Source organism: Balaenoptera musculus, chromosome 1 (genome assembly GCF_009873245.2).
Source record: "Balaenoptera musculus isolate JJ_BM4_2016_0621 chromosome 1, mBalMus1.pri.v3, whole genome shotgun sequence".
NCBI lineage: Eukaryota > Metazoa > Chordata > Mammalia > Artiodactyla > Balaenopteridae > Balaenoptera > Balaenoptera musculus.
The window spans coordinates 117,790,903-117,809,881 of NC_045785.1; the positions used below are offsets into that span (position 1 = coordinate 117,790,903).

Below are 18,979 nucleotides of genomic sequence, written 5' to 3' on the forward strand. Positions count from 1 at the left end.
GCTGGCAACGCAAGTTTTTCTTCAGGACGGCTTCAGGGCAGTAGTAAAGCATGAGAGAGGGTTGCGTTCTTGAGTGTGGAAACGTTGGTGGGGTCGGAGCTGTCTGGTGTCGACTTCAAGATCCATTGAAAGACTGCGACTGGCAGTCATGACGCGTAAGGGCGGAATATTACGGGGGTCGGATTGCCCCGCGAACTTAGGGGAAGGTTCATGATCTGGGTTTGACCTTTGCTCTGAGCTTCCTGGTAACCCGGACGTTCCGTAAACTTGGGTCCGGAACGGAAAGTGCTGCTCAGATGCCCCCTCGGATTTCACTTTTTGAGCATTTGGTTTTTGAGCACCCACTTCCTGAAGGAAGTGTCGCCTGAGCTGAATACTGAACTGTTGGGAATTGGGGGTGGGGGGCTAGGTACCTTCTGGAGCTGCCAGCAGCCTGGTTTGGTTAAAAGAGAGGTAATAGATGAGTCCCGGAGGCTGGGAGGGGCCTGTTTACGCAAGGCCTTGTAAATTAGTTTATTTTATCCTAAGGGTAATGAATAGGGTTTGAAGAGTCTTAGCAGAGGTGTGAACAAATATATTTGCATTTTAGAAAGATCACTGGTTGCAATGGGGAGAATGAATTGGAGGGCGTGAAGTTAGAGGCAAGAACAATTGGGAAGCTCTTACCCTGGTAAGAGACTACAGCGGTCTGTCCTCTAGAAGGGGGAGTGCAGATGGGGAAAAATTGATCGGAAATGGGTATGAGGCTGAGAGAGGAATCCAAGGTATTTCCCAGTGCTCTGGCTTGGGCAACTGGGGAATAATGCCATTTTCACTGTTGTTTTGGGTGGGGGAAGAGTGAGTTTTAGGTGCCTGTGGGATATCCATTAGACAATAGAATATTAGATAAGGTGGGTTGGGAGTCCAAAAGGAAAGTTTGGGGGGCGGGGGGGGCGCCCTAGCGTGTGAAAATAGAAGGTTGTTGAAGCCATGGAAGTGACTAAGATGGCTTAGAAAGAGGAATTTGAGATGACATGAGGGAAGAGAAAGGAAAAGAGGACATTGAGAAGGAAAGGAAAGAAGAAACCAGGAGAGAAGTATCAAGGAAACTGGTCAGTGTCAAACATAACAGATCAGGTAAGATGTGGGCTAAAATGTGTCCATTGGATTTTGCAACAAGTCGTTTAGTAATTTTGGAGAAAGCTGTTTCAGAGATACAGTGGGGGTAGAAACAACATTGAGGTAAATTGAGTGACTGGAAAGGCACAGTGTGTAAAGACAATTTCTTCACGGTGTTGACGGTAGAAAGAGGCTAGCAGTAGGGTATAGCATAAGGGAGAATTACAAAGAAAGGGAAGGAGTTTTAGATATCTGTGGGACAGCCAGATGGAGATGTCCAAATGGCAGTTGAAGGTACAAATCTAATACATGGGAGAAAATTATATTAAATGGAAAAAAACCAAGTGCAGAAGAATACTTACATATTTACACAAGTGTTAAAAAATTAACTATGAAGAGTGGGCCTGAGAGGGATGAAACTTATGCTTTTTATTTTAGATTCATCTTTACTGTTTGTTTTACTGTGTACATAACATATATTACTTTTATAGAAAGCTGCTTTTTAAAAACTCCAATGATGTATAGGCCAGAATTTCGGGATCATGAACATTTCAGTGGTAGTTGAAGCCATAGATTTGGATAAGCTCCCCAGAGAACAGCAGGGGCTAAGAAGAGTGCCTTGGTGAATTCTAACATTTAAGGCACAAGTAGGAGAGCCCTTGGAGAATCTTTGAAAAGGAACAAGCAGTGAGGAAGAAAAACACTGGATCCTAATTGTCACAGAATCAGAAGGAAGAGAGTGTTTCAAGAGGATGGAAGTTATTAAAAGTGTCAGATGTCCCCAGAAAGGCAGCTAACAAGAAAGGTTAAAAGCTAGCTCCAGACTCAGGTTTCCTGGGAACTTGGCATAAAGGTCAAATCCAGATCTTGAACCGTCACCAAATATCACGTGGAAGTCAACCCCCATGCTGTTCCATCCTTATATGTCATGGTTGCCAGTCCCAGTCTTTCAGTGGGTCTTGAAGTCAACACCAGCCAGTTCTGGCAGCACTAGTATTTCCACAGTCAAGAATGCTTCCTCTCCCATTCTTTACTATGGCCCTTAAGCTGCCAGCAAGAAAAACTTGTGTTGCCAGAAATGGTAAAGTTAAGGAATTGAAAGTAGGAGTAGGGACTTCCCTGGTCGTCCAGTGGTAAAGAATCCGCCTTCCAATGCAGGGGACACGGGCTCGATCCCTGGTCGGGGAACTAAGATTCCCACATGCTGCGGGGCAGCTAAGCTTGCATGCCTCAACTAGAGAGCCCGCATGCTGCAAACTACAGAGCCCATGCGCTCTGGAGCCTGCGCACCACAACTACAAAGAGAGAAAATGTGCATGCCACAACTAGAGAGGAGCCCGCGCGCACTGCAACGAAAGATCCCATATGCCGCAACGAAGACCTGACACAGCCAAAAAATAAAAACTAATAAAATTAATTAATTAAAAAAAAAAAAAAGAAAGTAGGAGTATAAGTTGGAGTTGAGAAGGTCAAAAACTAGCTAATGATCACGTGGATTTTCCTAAAACCACCCAGATAGGAAGAGTTGGTACAGAGAGGTTATTTAATAGGCACTGGAGTTCTCAGTAAGCATGAAGGATAAAGGGTACTAGAGCCAAATTGCATAAGCTTTAAAGAAGGAAGAGTTTTTACAAGAGGATGAGAGCACGACCATCTGAAAGTAGCAGTGGATTGCAAAGAGAAGGATGATACCCTGCCACCCTTTCCTACAGGAGTGGAAGAATGAACAACCTCTACTTTACACAGTTGAAGGGAAGAGATATCCATTAGAAAAAGCCAAACATGTCTACCCCCGCTTCACCACCACCCCATACTGGAACTCTGTTCTTTTGTAAACAGCCTCCCCTATATTCTCATTTTCTTCACAGATTACTCCCTAACTTTTCCTAGTGGACGAGTCATCAGGACAGAGGTAGCTAGCTGTGATATATGGAAGGGGGACTTACCCCACCCACATAAGCCCACAAAAGAGGCGGACACAGGCACTACTTCTTAAAATAGAATCATGTTCTCTCGCTACCCATATCCGGAAGTGGTTTGATACCTAGCAATCTTGACATCATGGTAGTAATTCCTTTCCATGAGCCCGTCTCCTAAACTTAACCCAGCCCCATTTAGAGGATTAGAGAGGAGAGTCCATGCTGAGGACTGCCTTCTCTAATAGTATGGTGTCCTATCTGCTCATTGCAGCCTCTGGAGAAAAGATAGATTGCCTTCTTCACTCAGAATGGAAAGCTAAAGGAAGGACTGGGATTTTTCTTCATTAGGCCTTCAAAGTAATCCCTCTTCCTCTATAGGACTCGAAGAACCTAATCCTTTTCCCTGGGGCCAAACGTTAACTAAATTTTACAAATTCCAGACATTGGAACAGTTGCTGGGCCAGCTGTTCCTAAGTTAGTGCATTCATGACTGCATTTGTAGGAAAGTTTTCTGTTTGGGGGGCCCCGGAAATTCACTCTTAAAACATGAAGCCTTTGGGAATTCCCTGGCAGTCCAGTGGTTAGGACTCCGTGCTTCCACTGCAGGGGGCACAGGTTTGATCCGTGGTCAGGGAACTAAGATCCCACATGCCACGCTGCGTGGCCAAAACAAAAGACAGACAAACAAAAAACATGAAGCCTTGAGATATAATAGGTGCTGAAGAGATCATAATGCCAATAAAGAGAGCTGAGCAGATTTCCTGAGGTGAAATGGGGTAAATACTAACTAAACCAAGGAGACGGGCACTCTCACGCCCAGCACTGAGAAAAAATATTTCAAACACTAAGATTTTTTGTTAGTTGTAGCTAAGCAGCCGTTCCCCTTTGGCTTAAACTGTACATCATCTCTGCAGTTAAAGCAAAAACTTCATTTCTTGTCTGGTGTTCTTTTTCCACCCTCTCCTTACTTCAACTAAAAACTCGAGAAAACTCTCTCAGAAGATTGAGAACCCTATGTAGGATTCTCCTGTTCCTCCGCCTTTCACGTCCCTTCCTTTATATCAGTTCCTGTCTCTTCCTTGGAGCCTCAGCTGAGATAACATCCCTCCAGCTTTCAAAGACGGGCCCCTCCAACTGGACCCTGAATCCCATTCTTTTCTGCTTCTCAATACACTCTATTCCCACAATTATCTCTTCCTTCACTAGAATCATTAAACTGACATCCTTCAGCTACCTTTCACATGCTCCCGTTTCCAGTATGTCCTGCACTTAATTCTCAATTCATTCTAATTTTCAGTGGTTAGAAACACCTTTTTTTTTTCTTCTGTATTTAGAAAAATCTCTTTGTAACTTCCATTTATTGGTCCTATTTTTTTTTCCCTCTGGATCAACGCATCAGAGCTAAATGTCAGCCCTTCAGATAGCTACTATGTCCCTACTAAATATTTTTTTCCCAGTCAATGGTACTACCAATTCAAATTATAGTAGATCTCTTATCTTTTTTAATCTGAATACTCTATTGAGGCTGCTTGTCCCAGTCTATGCTGTTCCCCAGCTCTGCCAGAATTAAAATCTTTTTAAACCAGACATCCCTTAAAGAATTCTATACCCTGTTAGCAACCTATTGTCACAAGTATCCTCTTGACTCTTCCAGGCCCACTCTGATCCCTATGTCCCTGCCTGGGCTTTCCTCTTGAACTTTATCCTACAATGACTTGCTGACCTGACAGTCCTCTCTAGGTCTTGGTTTCCCATTAACTCCAAGCTGCTCTAGCTACTCATTTTCACCCAAGCATCATACTTGCTCCTAATTTCAGTTGTACTTCAAACCTTGCTGTAAGCCCTTAGCTAGAATTCCAGTGTCTGCTGGCTCCTGAATAGAAGAGTAGGGACCACAATCAGTCACTGAATCCTAATGATCTGCTGTCCAAAATTCTCCTTAACCTTTTCCCTTCATTTGCCAGCTCTGACCCTCACTAATATGACTTTGGGCAAGTTCCTTCTCTGAGCTTGTTTTCTCATCTGTAAAAAGGGCAAATATAAAATAACATCCATGTCATAGGTCCCTGTTTTAATGATTATATTAAATAATATATGTGCAGTGTCAACACAGGGCCTAGCTCATTGTAAGCAGCGGATAAATGTTACCTAATATTTATATATAACAATTTTCACCAGGTTTCAGAAATTCAGGAGAGGTTCTTTGTTAATGCTCTCTGCTGCCCCCATGGGGATGATTTTTCCAAGTCATTGGTTATCCCACAGGCAGGCCATGACAAAAAACAGCCTTGTCTTACCAACCCCACCAGCTAATTAGAGAATTAATTCTCTTTGGTTGGTTGTTCAGTCAAATAAAAATGATTCTATATTCTAGCAAATTCACTATCTTTTTCAAAGAACATATCAGGAAACTGTTAGGTTTTCCTGAAGTCAAGATATACTGTCTCTATGATGTTCTAGTCTGTTAATCTAGTAACACTGACAAGGAAAGTCATTCAGTCATTTACTTAATAAATATACGTTAGGCATTTACTAATGTCAAGTACTGTGATAGGCATATAGGATAGGATACACAGTGGTGAACAAAACAGACATGGTCCATGTCTTCATGGAGTTTACAGTTTACATGGGTAGACTGACACTAAGGAAAGAAAATAGCAAATATATCATTTTAAATTGAGATAGGTGCTATGAAGGAAAAGAACAGAATGCTGTGACAGAAAAATGAATGATCAGGGAAAGCTCTCTTTGAGGCAGTGACATGGAAGCTGAGACCCAAAGGACCCAAAGGAGCCAGGCTTCTTGCAGAAAAGGGAGGAATATCCCAGGCTGAGAGGATACCTGCTAAAGGCCCAAAGACAAGGAAGAGCCAACACCTTGGGAGACTGAATCACATCGCCATGACCACTGTAGGCATCTGGGGGTCGCTGCTTCCTTTTCTATTCATAAAATACTCTTTAATAACTTCTACAGTTTTACTAAGAATCAATAATCTTAGTTTTTTAGTTTCCAGAATTTACCATCTAGAATTTCCCTCTTTGAAGATGTGGACATTTGCTATATTGTGTGTTCCTCAGGTGACCTAGACAGAAAACAATTTCACTTACAGATATTTCTGATTTCTAGAATACCATGTGTCCAGGCCCTGAACTCATTTAAAATGCTAAGAATCCTGTTACCATTTTAACTAATCATTAATGAAGTTATAACTAACAAAAAGACTTTTCCTAACTCATTTTACCTCATTTCTTAATGTTTTCTTCCAAGTTTTAGCTATTTATAAACATTTTATATAGCTAAAATAATAATGTAATTATCATTATTGCAGATGATAGCTTATTTACATAGATATAATCATGAGAATCAACTTTAAAATTATTACATATAATAGAATTTAGTAAAGTGGTGGTTGGGAGGGGAAGTAACATGCAGAAATAAATATCCCTTATATATAAACAATAAGTTAAAGGTATAATCAAAAAAAGACCAAATAGGGCTTCCCTGATGGCGCAGTGGTTGGGAATCTGCCCGCCAATGCAGGGGACACGGGTTCGAGCCCTGGTCCGGGAGGATCCCACGTGCCGCGGAGCAGCTGGGCCCGTGCGCCACAACTGCTGAGCCTGCGCTCTGGAGCCCGCGAGCCACAACTGCTGAGCCCGCATGCCACAACTACTGAAGCCTGTACGCCTGGAGCGTGTGCTCCGCAGCAGGGGAGGCCACCGCAATGAGAAGCCTGTGCACCGCAACGAAGAGTAGCCCCCACTCGCCGCAACTGGAGAAAGCCCGCGCGCAGCGAGGAAGACCCGACACAGCCAATACATACATACATACATACGTACATATATACATAAATAAATAAAATTTTAAAAATATATATTAAAAAAAAAAGACCCAATAGTGACAAGTCAGATAAAATGCCTAGGAATAATTAACAAGAATGGGCAAGATCTGTATGAATGAAAAAAAAATTTTTTTCCCCATGCCACATGGCTTGCAGGATCTTAGTTCCCTGACCAGGGATTGAACCTGTGCCCTTGGCAGTGAAAGCACAGAGCTCTAACCACTAGACCGCCAGGGAATTCCCAGTATGAATGAAATTTTAAAATGCTACCCATGGGCTTCCCTGGTGGTGCAGTGGTTAAGAATCCGCCTGCCAATGCAGGGGACATGGTTTCGAGCCCTGGGCCAGGAAGATCCCACATGCCATGGAGCAACTAAGCCCGTGCACCACAACTACTGAGACTGTGCTCTAGAGCCTGCGAGCCACAACTACTGAAGCCCACGTGCCTAGAGCCCCCATGCTCTGCAACAAAAGAAGCCACCACAATGAGAAGCCTGCGCACCGCAACGAAGAGTAGCCCATGCTCTCAGCAACTAGAGAAAGCCCAGGCACAGCAACGAAGACCCAATGCAGCAAAACTAAATAAATAAATGTATAAAAAAATAAAATAAAATGCTACCCACATAAAAGAGAACTTGATCAAATGGAAAATAATATCATGTTCCTGGATAGACCCAAATATGTGAGGAAATTTTGTATTGATAAAGGTGTCACCTTAGATCAGTGGAAAGATTATACATACCCTTTAAAATTACTTCCACATGCATTAATAGCCGATCGTAATTAACATAAAATACTAGAAACTATCTAAAACGTAACGGTACAGGGACTTCCCTGGTGGTGCAGTGGTTAAGAATCCGCCTGCCCATGCAGGGGACATGGGTTCAAGCCCTGGTCCGGGAAGATCCCAAATGCCATGGAGCAACAAAGCCCGTGCGCCACAACTACTGAGCCCACGTGCCACAACTACTGAAGCCCGCGCACCTAGAGCACGTGCTCCACAACAAGAGAAGCCACCACAATGAGAAGCCCGCACACCACAACGAAGAGTAGCCCCTGCTCGCCACAACTAGAGAAAGCCCACACGCAGCAACGGAGACCCAATGCAGCCAAAAATTAATTAATTAATTAATTTTTAAAATTTTATTAAAAAAATAAAACATAATGGTTCAAAAACGTTGAAAGTAAAAGAATTGGAAAAGATATACTGTGCAAATATAAACCAAAAGGAAATTATATAATAACAGATACAGTAGACTTGAAAGCAAAAGCGTTACTAGAAATAAACAAGGGCACTTCATATGAACAAGTCCAATTTACCAGGAAGTTTTAAATTTGTATGCACTTAACTTCAAATTATATAGAGCAACAGAGCTACAAGGAAAAAAATAGACAAATTCACTATCATAATAGGAGATTTAACATACGGCTGTCATCCATTGATAGAGGATACCTCTTTCAGAACCAGTAGACACCCCCCCCAAAAAAATTAGTAAGTATATAAAAAACTTAAATAACGTGAGCAGCAAATTTGATTCAACAAGCAGATATATAGTCACTGTACTCCAAAACTTTAAATTACAAATTATTTTCAAGCACACTTGGAACATTTTTAAAACTGACCATATTGTGCTATAAGGCAAATTTTAACAAATTTCAAAGTATTAAAATTATACAAAGTGTGTTTCTTGACTTGTAGTTAAGCTACAGATCAGTAACAAAAAAGTAACTAGAAGTTATGAAATACACTACTTCTAAGTAACCACCCAAAAAATCACAACTGGTGTTAGAAAATAATTTGAACTGAATGATAATAAAAATATTACATACCAAAACTTAGATGTGACTAAAGCTGTGCTTACAGGAAAATGTATAGTCTTAAGTGCACATATTAGGAAAAAAGAAAAGCTGAAAGTTCATAAACTTTGCATCCATTTCAAGAACCTATATAACACAAAGCAACTATACTCCAGTAAAAATTAATTTAAAAAAAAGAACCTATATAACAGTAAATTAAACCCAAAGAAAGTAGAAGAAAGAAAATGTGCACATAGAGATGTCTGGAAGGATGTATACTTAAAATGATAGCAGTTTTTGTCTCTTGGGGTAGGATTTTGAATTAATTTTATTTTTCCATATTGCTTAAATAAGCTGGAACAAACAAAGCCATTTTCATTTTAAGAGAAAAAGTACTAGAGGAAAACATGGGATAATTTTTTTAAAATAATATAGACTGTTGTGGTGACTCAACACCAGAAGTTATAAGCAAAAAAGACTGGTAGACTTGACCTCATGTATGAAAAATTTCCACATGGTTAAAAATACTATGAACAAAAGCAAAGACAGATGACAAACTGGGAAAAATATTTACAACTCATCACAAATGGCTAATCTCTTTAATACATATATTTTTAAAACTCATACAAATCAGTAAGAAAAAATGAATGACAATTACAAAGGAGCAAAGGATATAAGAATTTACAGAAAAGGAAATACAAATGGATCCTAAACCTATGAAAAGATATTCAGCCTTACTCATAATAAGAGAAATGGACATTAAAATTGTCTTGAGATTCCATTTCAATCATGAAATTGGCAAAAACAACTCTGTTGTTAACACTGATTTTTGGGGGGGCGGGGGGGCGCGGTGGGGAAATTTGTCATTTCATGTATTGCTAATAGTAATACAAATTGGTTTAATCTTTCTAGAGGCAAATTGGCAATATTTAACAAAATTTAAAATACAAATCTTTTGAGGCAACAGTTCCATATCTAAGTATTTATTACATATGTACAAAATGATGAGTAGGCAAGGCTATTAACTGCAACACTGTTCGTAATAGCAAAAGACAACCTAAATAAACATCCTGAGGGTCTTGTTGAATAAATTATGGTAGATCCATACAATGGGATGCATCTACAAAAGAAGAAAGAGGGGGAGGGGGGAAGAATGAGGTAGTTTTGTATGTATTAATATAGAACAGCCTCCAAGATATATTATTCAGTGAAAAAAGCAACGTGCAGAAATGTAAATAGTACGCTATGATTTTTTTTTTGAATAATATATATATATATATTTTAAAGAAATTCACGTTCTTTTATTTATTTATTTATTTATGACTGTGTTGAGTCTTCGTTTCTGTGCGAGGGCTTTCTCTAGTTGCGGCAAGTGGGGACCACTCTTCATCGCGGTGCGCGGGCCTCTCACCATCGCGGCCTCTCTTGTTGCGGAGCACAGGCTCCAGACGCGCAGGCTCAGTAATTGTGGCTCACGGGCCCAGTTGCTCCGTGGCATGTGGGATCTTCCCAGACCAGGGCTCGAACCCGTGTCCCCTGCATTGGCAGGCAGATTCTCAACCACTGCGCCACCAGGGAAGCCCTATGCTATGATTGTTATAAAATGTTTTAAAAGAATGTGTATGTGTGTACATATTGGTAAGTGCATAGAGTATATCTGGAAGGATATACAAAAAACTAGCTGGAGGGGAGAGGCCCCTGGGGAAGGGAACTAAGTAGCCAAGGAAAGGGATAAGAGGGAGACAACGTTTCACTCTATATCCTTTTGTATCTTTTGAATTTTGAGCAGGTGTATGTATTACCTATTCAAAAGTAAATATTTTAAAACCACATCTAGGGCTTCCCTTGTGGCGCAGTGGTTAAGAATCCACCTGCCAATGCAGGGGACATGGTTTCGAGCCCTGGTCCGGGAAGATCCCACATGCCTCGGAGCCACTTAAGCCCATGCACCACAACTACTAAGCCTGCACTCTAGAGCCCGTGAGCCACAACTACTGAAGCCCATGCACCTAGAGCCCGTGCTCCGCAACAAGAGAAGCCACCGCAGTGAGAAGCTCACTGCAACGAAGAGTAGCCCTCACTCGCCACAACTAGAGAAAGCCCACGCGCAGCAATGAAGACCCAATGCAGCCAAAAATAAAAATAAAATAAATTTATTTTTTTAAAAAAACCACATCTATGTACAATTTTGTGTTCTGATTTTACACTTATTTTATAAATATTTTTCTATAGCATATTCCATATAGTTAATATAACATTAACAGTTTCTAGGAGCTTTCTTCCCTCTTCCGTTATAAATAATGATCTAGATATTTTGTGTCATTAATATAATACTGTATTCCCTCATGCCTTCCTGCCTTACACATGTTCTTCTTTCTGCTTAGAATGCCATATTTGCCCTGCTCTCTCCTTGCCCGCACATTCAATGTGCTCATCCTAAGAGTTCAGTTCAAATACTAACAGCCTTACCTGATTCTCTCAGGAATACTTACTCAGACAGTACTTTGTATACCTCCAGAATAGAGATTTTTGATTTTATGGTAATTGACTGCTTATTAGTTTTTCCTCCCCAAAGAATACGTCTTTTCATCTTTGTTAACCAAATCCTCTGACACTCCCAGCCCTTGCCGAGATCTCACTAGCTAGTAGATTGCAGTTAAAGTCCATAGTTGTAAAATCTCTAGGGATGATACCAACACCTCAGAAGGTCCTGTGCACACATCAGCCCATTCCAGGGAGGGGGTTTGTTATCTCATTTATGTTCCTGCAGCTCTACTGTTTGTTCCTGCAGTCTCTCTTTGTGTTTTCAGAAACACTGGTTCATTACTGATAGCCGTCTTCCCTTTTAGGGCCATGAATAGCCCCTGCCACCACCTCTGTCCCCTCAGATCACTGGTGCTAATTTCACATTGGCCTGGAAATGGTAGAAAGCTGGTTAAGGATGTGATTTCTAGAGCCAGATTGTGCTTGGGCTTGAATTCCAATTCTACCATTTAGCGGCTGTGTGATATAGGGCTTTCTTTCATTGAACCTGACTGTTCCTCAGTTTCCTCAAATGTAAATGAGGCTAATGAAAGTAACTATCTTAAGGTTGTTGCCAGAATTAAAGGATCTAATTTTTAAAAACGTTTAGGACAGTGCCTAGCATACAGTAAGCATTGTATAAATGTTCGTTTTTATCATTCTCTTTACCAAGTTCTCTAAGTGTGAAACTAATTCCCCACAGCATAACAGAGATCAGGTTACAGTTTACAAGAATTCTTTGCTGAAGTCTCCAGAATAATTAAAGGCAATAACAAAGGAGAAAATTTTACAAAAGTGGCCACCCATCTACACTGATCCTCTATAGCAGCAGTCCCCAACCTTTTTGGCACCAGGGACTGGTTTCATGGAAGACGATTTTTCTACGGACCGGTTGGGGTTGGGGGGGGGGGTTCAGGCGGTAATGCGAGCGATGGGGAGCGGCAGATGAAGCTTTGCTCACTCTCTGCTCACCTCCTGCTGTGCGGCCCGGTTCCTAACAGGCTGCGGACCGGCACCGGTCCACGGCCCCAGGGGGTTGGGCACCCCTGCTCTATAGGGTGGTTCCCTCCCTGTAGTAGAACTAGAATTTCCCTCACCATTCTGAGTAATATTCCAGAATATCAGAGTCCAGACTATCCCCTTAAAGACCAGAAGGAGGAAAAATTTTAATTCCTTTCCTAATCCAAGGTTTATTTCCCTAATACAATATTTATTTTTCCTTTTGTCCCAGGAGCTACCTTTCTCCATGATGACTGACAATGGGATTTTCAACTACTTTCAGAGGCTTCCTCATGTACTCAACAGTACTATCCCATCAAAACCGTGGTCTGATGTTAGTGTATTTCCCAGAATTGAGTTTTCCAATCAATTCTGTCAGGTTCCTTTTTATAGCTGTTTTAGGACAATTTCCATGAGGGCAAGGACTCTGCCTGCCTTGTGCACTACTGTATTTCCAATGCCTGAATGTAGTAAGAACTCCATAAACACATGAACTGTGTATGAATGAGCACTTCCTTTGAAAAAAGAAGCAGCTCAGGCCTACACACTCTTCTTTCAGTCTTCTCAACCTTAGCTTCTGACCTCTTGTGAGAATTCCTTAAAGCAAGAATCAGCTAAATTGATCATTTAAAAAGAAACTTCTCTAAAATAAATACACTCTCCAGAGATGCAACTATGCTTACAATAGAGACAGCCTTCATGCAGTATGAACTCTGCTTTACAAAGTGGTCTAATAAGGTGATTTTCAAAAAAAAAAAGATGCAGATTTAAGGCGACAGCTTGTCTGATGCTTACCTAAGTCATCAAGATATTCCTTTATTTTAAAAATATTGATTGAGCACTTACTTTGTGCCAGGCATTACAGTATTATTGTATGAACAAGACTGACACACAGTCTCTACTGTGAGCTTACAGTCTTTCAAGACAATTAAACAATAAAGTGTGATGTGTTGTTACCATAGGGGAAGTATTCTAAGGCTAGAGGTCTTCTGCCTGCACTTGAACAAGAGCAGCTCTGCACTGATCATTTTTATACTTTGAGATTCCAAGTGAGATTTTATGTTGTTGTTGGTAACCTGGCTCCAGTATTACAAAAAGTTTGAAAATTACTGCCATATATATATACATATATATATATATTTATTTATTTTTGGCTGCATTGGGTCTTTGTTGCTGTGCGCGGGCTTTCTCTAGCTGAGGCGAGCAGAGGCTACTCTTCGTTGCAGTGCTTGGGCATCTCATTGCAGTGGCTTCTCTTGTTGCGGAGCACGGGCTCTAGGCACGCAGGCTTCAGTAGTTGTGGCACGCGGGCTCAGTAGTTGTGGCTCACAGGCTCTAGAGCGCAGGCTCAGTAGTTGTGGTGCATGGGCTCAGTAGTTGTGGCTCACGGGCTTAGTTGCTCCGCGGCATGTGGGATCTTCCCGGACCAGGGCTTGAACCCGTGTCCCCTGCGTTGGCAGGCGGATTCTTAACCACTGAGCCACCAGGGAAGCCCTGCCCTATATATAATGTGAATTTCATCCTGAAAATCTATTATGTGAATGAATGAAGAGACACTGCATATATCGTTAAAATCACCCTATAAGCATTACTATCCTCCTTTCATAGGTGAGAAAATGCAGTTCACAGAGTAACTCTCCAAAGTCTTTCCCCCTCCCCCCAGTTTTATTGAGGAATAGTTGACAAATATAATTGTATAAAGTGCTGGTTTGATATACATCTACATATAAATCATATACATGTGATAGTTTTATATATATATATTGGAATGATTACCAAGATCAATATCCACATCCATCACTTCACATAGTTTACACATGTGTGGTTAAGAATGCTTAAGATCTACTCTCAGCAACTTTCAAACATGCGATACCATTTTATTAATTACAGTCACCATGCTGTACATTAAATCCTCAGAATTTATTCTTTTTATAACTGAGAGTTCATATCCTTTGACCTACGTTTCCCCATTTCTCTCTCCCCCGTCTCTAAAGTCTTATGACAATTAAATTGCAAGCCTCATTCCAAATCTCTGCACTCTACCACACCACAGAGCCTACACCCTAAACGGAATAAATCTTTATTTCTCTAGGAGAAAGAACTTCAGTGAGATATTACAAGCTTGCCTTACCCTTATCCAATATCCAATATTTCAAAGAAAGAAATATATAGCATGCAAATAAAAGACAAAAGCCACATCATCATCTCAGTGAATAAAGAAAAAGCATTTGGGAAAAAAATCCATATCCATTCATGATAAAAACCTTCAACACTAGGAAGAGAAGGGAACTTCCTGAACTTGATAAAGGGCATCCACGAAAAGCCTACAGGTAACATCATACTTAAGGAAGAGACAATGCTTTCCCCCTAAAATCAGAACAAGACAAGGTTGTCTGCTCTCAACACTGTACTGGAGGTTTCAGCCATTAGAAATTAAAGTTGTAGATAGACTATAGAATTTGATGATTAATGGGATTTGATCCAAAATTACTGCCATGGGTTGGAACGATTAACACTGCAAACAAGATATGTAAGTTAAGGCCAAAAATAACGTGCTTAGGTTTAAAAACCAACTGGAAGATACAAATTTTGCAAAAGGATTACTGGGTACCTACTGTGTGCCTTGCACTAGAGATAAGAGACATGATTCCTTCCTAGATGAGTTCATTCCAGACCCAAAAATGCCTAGGCTACACTAAAGCAAGTCTTCCCGTGACCTCTAAACTCCTTTGGCATTTATTAAGAATTTTCTAATTCAATTGTGTTAACTGTTCAGGGTTGAGACTGTATATACTTTGATTCTCCACGGTTCCCAATAATTCTCAGGAGTTTACTACCCTCCTAATGGATCACTGCATTGGCCCCCCGCTATCTCAGCTGAACTACAAGGAAGTTAAGTTTATTCGAAGCCGAAACATGTGAATCGCGCGTTTTAGGATGACAGCGCCGGGAACAGCGCCTAGAACTGCCTGAAATTCTAGCAACTCTTCAAGTGTCCGGAAGCGTTTTCTGAGATTACGTCTCTGAGCATGAGCGGAAGTCACCCTTTGAGCAATCTGCGGTTTAATTATATTCAGGACAGAGCCATCCGTTTCCATTCTTTTCTTCTCGTTGCACCCATAAGCAAGTGATCAGGTGACAAATTTCTCTTCGTTACTATAAAATAAAGATCGTATTCAAAGAAGTTTCAAGGCAGCCCAACTCCCCATCGTCCAGTAGTAAAGATGGAGGCGCCCTGAATGTAAACTACAGGTAATACCACTTCCGTGTTTCTCTTGCGCCCTGGTCCAAGATGGCGGATGAGGCCACCCGGCGTGTCGTGTCTGAGATCCCGGTGCTGAAGACCAACGCCGGACCTCGAGATCGGGAGTTGTGGGTGCAGAGACTCAAGGAGGAATATCAGTCTCTTATCCGGGTCAGTTGTGCTTCTACTGCCAACCGCGTCGCAAAAGGGTTGCGGGTAATCGGGTGTCCTTAGGAATAGGCTCCGTGTGGAAGCCGCTTCCGGTTTTAAAGTTTACGAATTCATAGATGATATTGGACGACTGCGGGGCTGGGGGACTTGGGGAGGCGCGGTGGGGAGGAGGTTCCTCCTAAGAGACTCAGGTTAGGAACCACGGTGGGGCCAGACTTTATGACTGAAAGCAGCAGTTATTTGGGGGATATGCCGCCCCGGAGGATGACATGTCCTTCTGGCCCCAGGTGATTGCTCTCCTGGATGTAGGCGAGGTGGTCAAAAGGAATTCCTGGAACCCTAAGTCCCGGTCCGCGTCTCTCCGCTCCCTCTTTCACTTGTCCTGAGGGAGGAGTACACGTTAGAGCTAAAAATTCAAGTAGATATTAGTTGCAGAGAGACAAGGAGCTGAGCTCAGGGTTAGGAACGAGCCATCTTCTGAGCTAATCTCCCTTCTGTGGAAGGAGAAGAAAATTTGACTTTCTTGCGGTGGTCTCTGTTTCAAAAGCTAGCAGCTTTCCTGGTGCATGTATTCATTCACTAAAAAAACATTTATTGTATACCAAGTACCTAGGAAGGGCATCCAAAGCCGAATAAAGTTGAGCCTACGGAGGTGGACAGAAACATATCATGATAATACATTATGTGGAGAAACAGGGAGAAGGAGTCTGAGAAATTGCTAAGATGTTTTGAAGCAGGAGGTGAGATACCGAAATCCAGCTTGGGTCTGGTCAGGGAAGGCTTCCTAGAAGAGGCAATGCTTGAGCTGAGGCTTAAAGGGTGAACATAAGTTAGCCTGATAAAACATGAAGGTAAGAGAATAACATTCAAGGCAAAAGGAACAGCATGAGCAGTCATAGAAGCTAGAAACACCATGACATATATGAAGAAACACAAGTAGGTCACAGTTGTTAGAGCATCAAAGTGTGGCAGTGAGTGGTAGATAAGGCTTGACAAATAGATTTGAGCACTTGAATTTTATCTTGGAGGCATTGGGATACCTTTAAAGGATGTTAAGTGGAGGGGTAACACGATGAGATTTGGGTTTAGATCAATCACTGGCAGTAGAGAGGAAAATAGAATTGACAGGGGGTAAGATTGAAGTTAGGAGGCTGTCATTAATCCAGGCAAAAGAAAGATGATGATCTAAACTTGGGAGTTATGGTGAAGATAGAGAGGAGAGGTAGATTTAAAGAATATTCAGAAGGTAAAATCAGCAGGACATTGTAAAAGATTGGTTTGTAGAGTAAAGGCGAAGGAGGGTCAAGGATGATTCCCAGGTTTTTGGCTTGGGTGACTGAATGCTAATGCTGCCAACTGAGATTGGTGAAGTGGAGAAACAAGTCTGAAGGACTAGAGGGAAACTCGGACTGCCAAGTTTGAGGTACCTGTGGAATGAAGGTAGAAATTTCAATACACAGTTGGATAATGGAGTTGAAGCTTTGAGAAAAGCTCTAGATTAAAGATAAAGATTTAAAAGTCATCAGCATATGGGTGCTTAAGAGAGGAAGTAATCACACACTTTTCTTTTGAGGGAAGCGGGACTGCCCTTGACCTCAACACCCCCCTCAAAGACCTCATTCTCTACTTTTAGTACGTGGAGAACAACAAGAATGCAGACAATGATTGGTTCCGACTGGAGTCCAACAAGGAAGGGACTCGGTAGGCAGACCCTCTTGGGAGGTGTGAGGGTGGGGATGTCACATAGCTTGTGCATTTTGGTGTCCCAGAGCCCACTGCCAGGCCTTTCCTGCCCCTTTCTGGTCTCCACTCCCACAACTCCAGAGTCCCCCAGTTCCCAACCCACGAGTCTCCCAGGCTGGTCACCTAAGCCAAGAAGATGTCATCTGAGTATGAGAAGAATGGGGAAATTGCACTGAGGTTTGGTCTATGTTACAGGTGGTTTGGAAAATGCTGGTACATCCATGACCTCCTCAAATATGAGTTTGACATCGAGTTTGACGTGAGTATGATGGAGTGGGAATTATGGAGGTTAGTAGAACAGGAGGGATTAGGTGATTGTTAACAAGCTAACCTTTCTTGGAGGGACCAAAGATAACTTTTTAAATGGGAGGGAAAAGCTGAGGTTTGAAACAAGCATAGGTTATAGTTACTCACCTCCATGTCCAGAATCCTGGTGTGTGACTGCTGCTTGATGAGTTTATAGAACATTTCAGTTCAACCAAGAAATGTGTATATCTGATTAGACTAGTTCCTTTCTACTCTGATTCTGTTTTATTAAAGCTTTATAATTCTTCCAGATTCCTATCACATATCCCACTACTGCTCCAGAAATCGCAGTCCCTGAACTGGATGGAAAAACAGCAAAGATGTACAGGTAGGACTGAATAGCAGATGGGAAAAGGTCAAAGAAGGCCTTGGAGAAGAACTCTCTGAGGCAGGAGTTTTCCCAGAGTCTGCAGGCCTACAGAGACTCCAGGTCTCCCTCTGCCAAGCCTGGGCAAAGCACTTAGCTGACCTTGTTCTCAGTTCTGATCACCAGTAGTCTTCCTGTGCTCTCAAGAGCCTGCTGTGCTTTATGGTATACCTTGCATGTCAACACCTTCTGATCATCTTGTCCCTCTCATAGGGGTGGCAAAGTATGCCTGACTGATCACTTTAAGCCTTTGTGGGCCAGGAATGTGCCTAAGTTTGGACTAGCTCATCTCATGGCTCTGGGGGTAAGTTTGGAGTATTTGGTATATAAGGGGAGAAGGGGTTAGGTCCTGAGCGGTATAAGAAAAGTAACTGAGAGTAAACAAGGAATAACAGTGTTTTCCTTTGGGCGTGTTCTCCTAGAATATCTCTAGGAAGGAGCTTCTGATGGAATAAGAGGCATTGATTGGGTGGTAGTAATCTCACAGGGTCTCCCTTGTATTGCAGCTGGGTCCATGGCTGGCAGTGGAAATCCCCGATCTGATTCAGAAGGGAGTGATTCAGCATAAAGAGAAATGCAGCCAATGAAGGATCAATCCACTGAGGCAGGACAGAGGGATCTTCGATAGGCTACGTTCCTGTTTTCCTGTGCATCATTCTTTTTACTCATCTAACCACTTCCCTCCACACCCCTTCACCCATAATTGTTACTAAGTATCAATAGTTGCAGCGGACACTGCGGAAAAAAACAACGGTATTGCTACTGAATTTCTAAGTTGGGCTACACAGGAAGGAGAAAGACTAGGGCCTTGAAAAACCAAAAGGCAATTTATATCCCTTGTCCATGTGGAGCAGTGTGAGGTCCTGGAGGGATATGGGGTGACTGAAAGTGGGTACATAGTCTTTTTGGTTTCTGGAGATAACTCATCAATAAAAGCTGCTTCCTCCTGTGGCTTGTGGTTCTCATTGGTG

The 18,979-nt window shown here is 41.9% G+C and overlaps 1 protein-coding gene across 5 annotated transcripts; it reads left to right on the forward strand.

The window, feature by feature from the left end:
- The first annotated feature begins 136 nt into the window (after positions 1-136).
- UFC1 (ubiquitin-fold modifier conjugating enzyme 1) lies at positions 137-18,959 on the forward strand. 5 transcript variants are annotated; one of them, XM_036861589.1, is made up of 7 exons: positions 137-155; positions 15,470-15,592; positions 17,226-17,293; positions 17,531-17,594; positions 17,893-17,969; positions 18,222-18,312; positions 18,515-18,959. In XM_036861589.1, the coding sequence occupies exons 2-7, from the start codon at positions 15,470-15,472 to the stop codon at positions 18,593-18,595; spliced, it is 504 nt and encodes a 167-aa protein (XP_036717484.1). In that variant the 5' UTR covers positions 137-155; the 3' UTR covers positions 18,596-18,959. The 5 variants fall into 5 exon arrangements, with proteins under 5 accessions (XP_036717484.1, XP_036717464.1, XP_036717475.1 ...); XM_036861569.1 differs by lacking the exon at positions 137-155 and adding an exon at positions 265-453; XM_036861580.1 differs by lacking the exon at positions 137-155 and adding an exon at positions 1,098-1,116.
- Positions 18,960-18,979: the final 20 nt, after the last annotated feature.

What these genes read in the sequence shown, in the direction of transcription:
- UFC1 (XM_036861549.1), top strand. An exon ending in AATATCAGTCTCTTATCCGG is followed by an intron (nt 15,593 to 17,225) that starts GTCAGTTGTGCT and finishes CTCTACTTTTAG; the next exon opens with TACGTGGAGAACAACAAGAA. An exon ending in CTCATCTCATGGCTCTGGGG is followed by an intron (nt 18,313 to 18,514) that starts GTAAGTTTGGAG and finishes CTTGTATTGCAG; the next exon opens with CTGGGTCCATGGCTGGCAGT.